Below are 7,631 nucleotides of genomic sequence, written 5' to 3'. Positions count from 1 at the left end.
TTATCTCCGTGATTATGGGAGCAAGCTTCAAAAATAATTTATCATTTTTATTTTATTACCACCATCATCATCACCATTAATCGCACCACGACTATTATCAACATCGTCATCATCAACATTATCATCATCATCATCGTCAACGTCAACATTATTCTGGACAATTATTTTTATCATCGTTATAACTATCATCACCCACATAATCATCATCATTTGTATCAGCAGCACCACAATCATCATCATCATTATAGGTCGTCATATACATACATACATACATACAAGTACCAGCACATTCACGTACTTGGTGCAATCAATAAAAACAATGCAGGATGACTGTAACGTGCAACAATAAAAGTTCGATTAAATGACCAGCAAGGGATATAGGTCTGGACTCAATAATCTCTCTTACATACCCTCATTTTACTCTTTCTCTCTCCCTCTCTTTCTCTCTATCTTTTTCCTCCTCTATGTATTTATCTCTTCCTTTTTTGCCCGGTTTTTCCTCTCACTATAACTTTCCTTAAATACCTTTTTGAATTTTTTTATTATCCCATACGTTCATTCTCTTTCTGTCTTTCCATATTTTTTCATTTCTTTCTTCTTTTTTTCCCCTCCCCCCTTCTCTCTCTTTTTTTTACTTTATTTTTTTCTATAAAAACATTATTTTATTTTTCTATAAATTTGTTCACTTGCTTTTTCCTGTTTCAAATTTTCTAATTAGTTTTTTATTCATCACCAACAAATTTCAAAAAGTCAACAATTTTTATTTTTTTTTTTTCATTTTTTCCGACAACCACGTCTGCGAGAGAATTCATAATTACATTTGATGGGTTAATTTTTCCAACTTTTCTGTTTTTTCCTCTGAAATGACTGAGCATATTTCATCTTGTCTGCCCACCCACGCAAAACACACCCCTAATATGCACACATACTTACACATACTCGCGCACACATATACACAGACACACATACACATACAAATATATATACACATATGCCTGTGTACACCTAAGGCTTCCGATTACTCAACACTCCCAGATTCGGCTTAGCGTGTTACTTGGCTCGTCGATATAACTCACATCGTGATATGTTTGTATTTGAACTATCTGTATTAAAAGAGGTGATATCAAAGCGAGGCAAACTGTTTGCTTAGCAAGAGACATCTAACTGATCTCTGGATGTGGCCCTGTTTCTCGAGAGTGTCAGGAAGTTAAAGGGCCGAAAAACTTGTTGACGGAAACTCTTCCTCTGAAAACTCTCGCTGAACAACCACATATACACAAACATACATGAACACACACATATACACAATCACATATACACAAACGTACATACTCAGATGCACATACGTACATACAATCACATACACAAACATACGTACATACAAACATAGAGACACACACATCCATAGGGGAGATATCAGATGGTGTGCGTGCGAGAGTGTTGATTGAATGAGACTTGTTAAACGAACGTCGTTGATGAAGTTTGATATGCAATTGTTTATTTTTTACAATATGCGCCTCTCTTTTTCTGTTTCTTTGGTTTTTTTGTTGATGTTGTTGTTGATGTTGTTGTTCGTATTGTTGATGATGTTGTTGTCGTTGATGTTTTATGTTGATGATGTTGTTGTTGGTGTTGATGATGTTGTTAATGTTGTTGAAATTTACGCTGATATTGATGTTAATGTGTTGTTTTTGTTGATGTTTTGCATTTTTGTTGCTGTTGCTAATATTGTTGTTGTATCAAAACTTTCTGATTTAGTATTTTGTTTGTTGAACTGCTGTTATGTATATTTTAATCGTAAACACACTATGCTACTCTTAACGTAAATCCATATTTTTATAGTCATATAACGGTTATTATTATTGCTGTTGTTGTTATTGTTGTTGTGTTATTGTTGTTGTTATTATTATTATTATCATTATTGTTGTTGTTATTAGCAAATAGATCACGTTATGATGTATTATCCTGTCAGGTAGTTTTAAATTAATTGCCTCATGATCGGTCAATCGACGCGCATGATGACGATACCGATGCTGTTGATGATGATGCTGCTATTGATGACGATGATGATGATGATGACGATGTTGTTGTTGTTGATGATGATGGTGACGACGGTGATGATGATGTTGATGATGATGATGATGACGATGATGACGATACTGATATTGTTGATGCTGTTGATGATGATGCTGATGTTGATGCCGATGATGATGATGATGCTGATGTTGTTGATGATGATGATGAGGACGATGATGATGTTGATGATGATGATGATGATGAAAATAATGATATTGTTGATGCTGTTGATGATGATGCTGATGTTGATGACGATGATGATGATGATGTTGTTGATGATGATGACGATGATGATGATGATGTTGATGTTGATGATGATGATGACGATCTAAAAGATGTTTCCGACGATGATGTTCTTGTTGATGACGATGGTGGCGACCATTATGATTAAGATAATGATGAATAAGAAGATGATGATAAGGAGAATGTATAAGGATATATATATATATATATTATAAATAAATAAAATTATAACAATAATATTAATAAATAATAATAATAAATTATAATACAAATTACAGTAATGATGATAATAATTATGGTTATGAAAATTATAGATAAATATGCCTATAGTATTGGTGGGCAGTTTACTGATTTGCAATGACCTTGCTTTGAAAAAACCAGCAAATATAAAAACGAAACTAAATAATAATTACTGAATAGAATAACAAAGAAAGAATATTGAAAACGAAACTAAGAATATTGAAAACGAAACTAAGAATATTGAAAACGATACTAGGGATGTTCAAATCGAAACTAAAAAATTTCCTATAAATCACACACTTATATTTCAGTTTCAAAACAGTATGGCTACATAGCGTTGCAACTATAAAAATAGATATGTCTCCACACATAAATATTAATTGCATTTCATAAATTACAAGTTATATATGCATGTGTGTGTGTCCGTACGTGTTTGTTTGTCTGTGTGTGTGTGTCTGTATGTACGAATTATCATATAAATCAAATTTACTTCCGTATGTGCACGTAACATAGGAAAAATATGAAGAAAACAAAGAAGAGAGAAAGAGAAAGAAAAAGAGAGAAAGAGAAGAAAAAGATAAGGATAAAAAAGAAAGAGATAAATAAGAGAGGGAGAGAACAAGAGAGAGTTAGTAAAAGTTCTTTTCAAATACAATACAAAATAATTACATTGATGAGATGCAGATATAAATTTACAATACACACATACCTCAAAATGTGAATTTAATAACAATGAGTGCTTTTTCGTATTGAAAGAGCATAGAAATTTTATGTAGATTATGATGAATTGATGAATTTAAATAATTGCATACTTGTCAGAAAGTGAGGTTTTACTAACTTTAATTTGGAATTATTTTAATAATTTGTTTAAATTTTTCAAAAAAGGTTTTATTAACTTTTTTTATTGCATTTATTTGTTTTTAGGTGTTATTCAAGTTAATTTTCTCTATTCATTTTCCATCTGCTCGTTCGTTCATTCATTTACTCGTTCATTTGTTAATTCATTCATTCATTTTTTCCTTAATTCATTCATTTTTTTTGTTCATTTTTTCATTCATTCATTCATTCATTGCTTATTCATTTATTCATTCATTCATTCATTCATTCATTCATTCATTCGTTTATTTACTTGAGGACGTTTTTCATTCACGCCAAACAAAAACATTCAACAGTTTCCGTTTTTTCATCAATGTTTTCATTTCTTTGCTTTTTTTCAAGACTCACTCATTCATTTTTTCATTCATTCATTCATTTATTTATTCATTCATTTATTTGTTCATTCCTTTGTTCATTCGTTCATTCATTTGTTCATTCATTCATTCGTTTACTGCATTTGTAGACACTCGACATCATTAATCATAACATCATTAAATGTGACCAAATTCTCGTACAGCGTGTCGAAATTACTGTTGTTATTGATGTTGTTGATATTGTTGTTGTTGTTGAAGTTACTACAGTAGCTTCTGACGTTGCCGCTGCTGATGCTACTACTACTGCTGCTGCTGCTGCTGCTGTTGCTAACGACGTTACTGTTATTATAAAAGAAACCGCCGTTTGCGTTGAGATTGTTATTGTTAGTGGTATTGCGATAGATGTTGTTTAAGATGAGGGCATTGTTGTTGTTGTTAATGTTGTTGTTGCTGCTGCTGCTGATGTTGTTGATGTTGTTGTTGGTAGTGGTGTTGAAGTTTTTCATGTCAAGAGTGCATTGTTGAGTGTCGAGAGGATAATCAATGTGATTTGATTGAATGTTCTTATTCTCAAGGTGGTTGCTGAAAAAATTACAGTTACCGTTAACTATGCTGGAGTTCACGCTATTAATGTCACTATTGTTGTTGTTGATGTTGTTGTTGTTGTTGTTGATGTTGTTGTTGATGTTGTTGTTGATGTTGTTGTAAATGTTATTATTGTTGTTGTTTGTGAAAGCGTTGTTATAAAATAAATCGTGATCAAAAAATTTCAAATTTTCAAATAACGCACAATTTTCAAATGGACTGGACAAAAAAGGCTTTGTAGTTTGATTTGCATTAATTAGATTGCCGTTGTTGATGTTGTTGTTGTAGTTGTTACTGACATTATTTGGACTGAAGTTGATGTTGTTGTGGTGAATGTGGTGAAGTTGATGTTGTTGTGGTGTGTTGCTGTAGCTTAAATTACTGCTTACATCCCCGTTAAAACCATTGCAGTTGATGTTATTGATGCTATTTAAAATGCTCCCACAATCGATGTTGTTGAAGTTGAGGTACTTCTCCCATATATTCTCGGCCGCGTTAAGACATTTCAAATTCTCTAGCAAGACATCAATACTGCTTGCGCCGCCGTCGACCAGCTCAGCAGACGACGTTCCATTCCTATTCGATCCACTGTAAAACAAGTTAGAAAGTATATTGCCACCATTGCCGACGTCTTCACCACTTTTCGCGTTCAAATAATTTCTAACATTGCACAGGTCAAAAGAAAAATTATTCAGATTTTTAACATTGAAATGATCGGACGCGTTGGTGCACTTTGCGATGGGATTGTACTCTGCGTACCCCTTGGTACGTAGGTTGATGTAGCTCTCGATTTCCTGGCGGGCTTTCTCGACATTTTCAGGACATCCGATGATCTCAAAGACAGGGTCCTTATCTCTGCTTGGCGTCACAATGTATGTCTGCGTCTCTTCTTGGATCCTCTTTATGGTGGCTCCCTTCGGCCCAACCACCAGGCCCACCACTTTGAAGGGCACCCGTACCTCTTTCGTCGTCTGGTAACGAAGAAGCAAGGAGGTTGACGAGGGAGTAGAGGACGATGTTGATGAGGAGGAAGATGTTGTCACTGTCATTGCTGATGATGATGGCAAGGGTGGTGTGAGAAACGATGACGTCGATAATGAAGATGATAGTGAAGATAGCGACGACGATGACGTCACTGAAGATTTCATTGCAGTTGTGGCGGCGGAAGTTGGTAATGGTGATGATGTCGAAAAATATAATGTTAATGTTGATGATGATGTTGTTGCTGTTGTTGTTGATGATAATAGTTGTGGTGGTGATGATGGTTTTTGTTGACAGTTATTAGATGATTTGTCGTGTTTATTACTTTCCCCTGTTACTGAGCTTGGTGTCGCTGTCTTTGAATCAGTTTTTACTTCAACTTTTTCAACTACTGATGTTATGGATGTCGTTGAAGCAGTAGTAGTAGTAGTTGTTGTTGTTAATGTTTTTATTGCTGTCGTTGATGTTGCTGAAGATTTAGCTGACGTTGATGCATTGGAAACTGCAAGAGTTTGGTTTTTATTTTCAATTGGAGATTCGATGTTTGATTCGTATGTTTGAAAAGGTTTTTTTAAAATGATGTTGTTGGAGTTTGTTGATCTATTCTTTTCCATTTCAAGCTTGCCGCCACGATCCTTAACTGCTTCGTTACTATCCTGCTTGCCATTGAATTTTTTGCTAACAACATTCGGACCGTTACTTTCAATGTTATCTGACTTCTGTTGCAAAACTGTTGTTGCAGTTGACGACGAAGAAGAAAATGACGACGATGATTTTGACGCATTAATGACGTCATTACCCTTGCATGCCCCTCTGTACCACTGGTTCAGACAACTTTTGTTGCCGTCTGTGTTTCTGTTTCTCGGACCACCAGGCCCACCAAGCCCTACCCCGCTGTTGTTGCCCTGCCTTCCTCCTCCATTGCCATTTCTTCCAAGAAACTGTTTTCCTGATGAAGAAGAAGACGACGAAGATGATGGCGATGACGACGATGATGACGAAAAGTTTCCAGATGTTTTTCTAGTGGCTCTGATCTGGCTGAAGTGGTCAGCAGCGGCAAGTATTTCCTGCTTGGCCACCTGGACATCCTCCTGACGTCCGGTGACCACAAAAATTGGTTCGTCTCCACGTACTGGCGTCTTAATGTACGTGTTTGTCTTCGAACGGAGTGTCTTTATTTTACAGCCTGAAATTTTCAAAGATTTGTTGTTTTATTTTATTTAATACATGTTTGTTTTATTTAATACATGTTCGTAAATGAGTATGAAAGATAAAAAATAACAAAAAATTTCAAAAAAATTTCTGTAACTAAATCATTTTTTTAATGAAAGATTGTCATGTAGTAAAAATAAAAATATACTGTTTCTTGTTATGAAAATATCTGATAAAAATTTTTGATCAACGAATACAACTGATGCTTCTGTGATGCGATACAATTACAATTACAATTTTTTATTTAGAATCCAAAAAAAGAAACAAGGTTCAGAAATGACAGTGAAGAGTCTAAGTGACTCATCGAGAACTGCCACCCTGTCATTGAGTGTCAATATATATAAATGTTCGTACAAACACATTCACACATATATACACATACCACATGTATATTTATATAAATGAAATTGAATATGCATATAAAACATAAAATTATATGAACGTTTCATTAAATAATTGAGAATGTTTTCAGCACATATTAAAGAAATAAATAAATATGACTATTTCAAGAAGTAAATAAAGGATGACTATGAAATTAACAAATGAGATTGAAACTAAAACCATTAATGCATATAGAAGTATATAAACGACAAAATAAAGGTGGCAAGGTCATATTTTGGTAAGAAGTTGTGTACAAAACGTAGAAGTTAATACGCAGAACTATCCATTTAAATAGCATCTCATAGTTTCAGTTCCATATGTTAATCATCAGTATTGAGATAAATCTTAAAGACTGCTTTAATAAAAACAAATTGAAATAAATAAAATTAAAAACAAAAACAGGAAGGCTGTTTGATCTGTACGCAAAGCACAGTTCCCTTTCAGCGTCCCAATTCTACCTGGATGTACAATTTCATACAGTTTGATTAAACTGAACACTTTAAAATGTTCCCACACACTCAGAATCTACAATCATACAATTATCAAATCATAAATCATATTTATGAAAAAAAATAAATAAAAATAGATAAAAACGTATACAAGATTTGCGTGTGTGCGTGAAAAGACAGGAATACGCAACAAGTGCATACAAACAGACAGAGCAATCAATGGTACACAACGTTTGCGTGTTTATGCGCGTATGTATTTCCACGCGTATGCCTG

General features: G+C 34.0%; 1 protein-coding gene across 1 annotated transcript; it reads right to left on the bottom strand.

The window, feature by feature from the left end:
- Positions 1-5,083: 5,083 nt before the first annotated feature.
- Positions 5,084-6,502, bottom strand: HELRODRAFT_143355 (hypothetical protein; the record flags this gene model as incomplete). Its single annotated transcript, XM_009022630.1, has 3 exons — positions 5,084-5,305; positions 5,999-6,014; positions 6,285-6,502. Coding segments are annotated over 3 exons (456 nt in total), but the record flags the coding sequence as incomplete, so codon positions are not given.
- Between the last annotated feature and the right edge of the window lie 1,129 nt (positions 6,503-7,631).

Source organism: Helobdella robusta (genome assembly GCF_000326865.2).
Source record: "Helobdella robusta unplaced genomic scaffold HELROscaffold_32, whole genome shotgun sequence".
In the NCBI taxonomy this organism is placed as follows: domain Eukaryota; kingdom Metazoa; phylum Annelida; class Clitellata; order Rhynchobdellida; family Glossiphoniidae; genus Helobdella; species Helobdella robusta.
The sequence above is the reverse complement of the archived record's forward strand: the minus strand, read 5'-3'. Positions and strand labels throughout refer to the sequence as shown.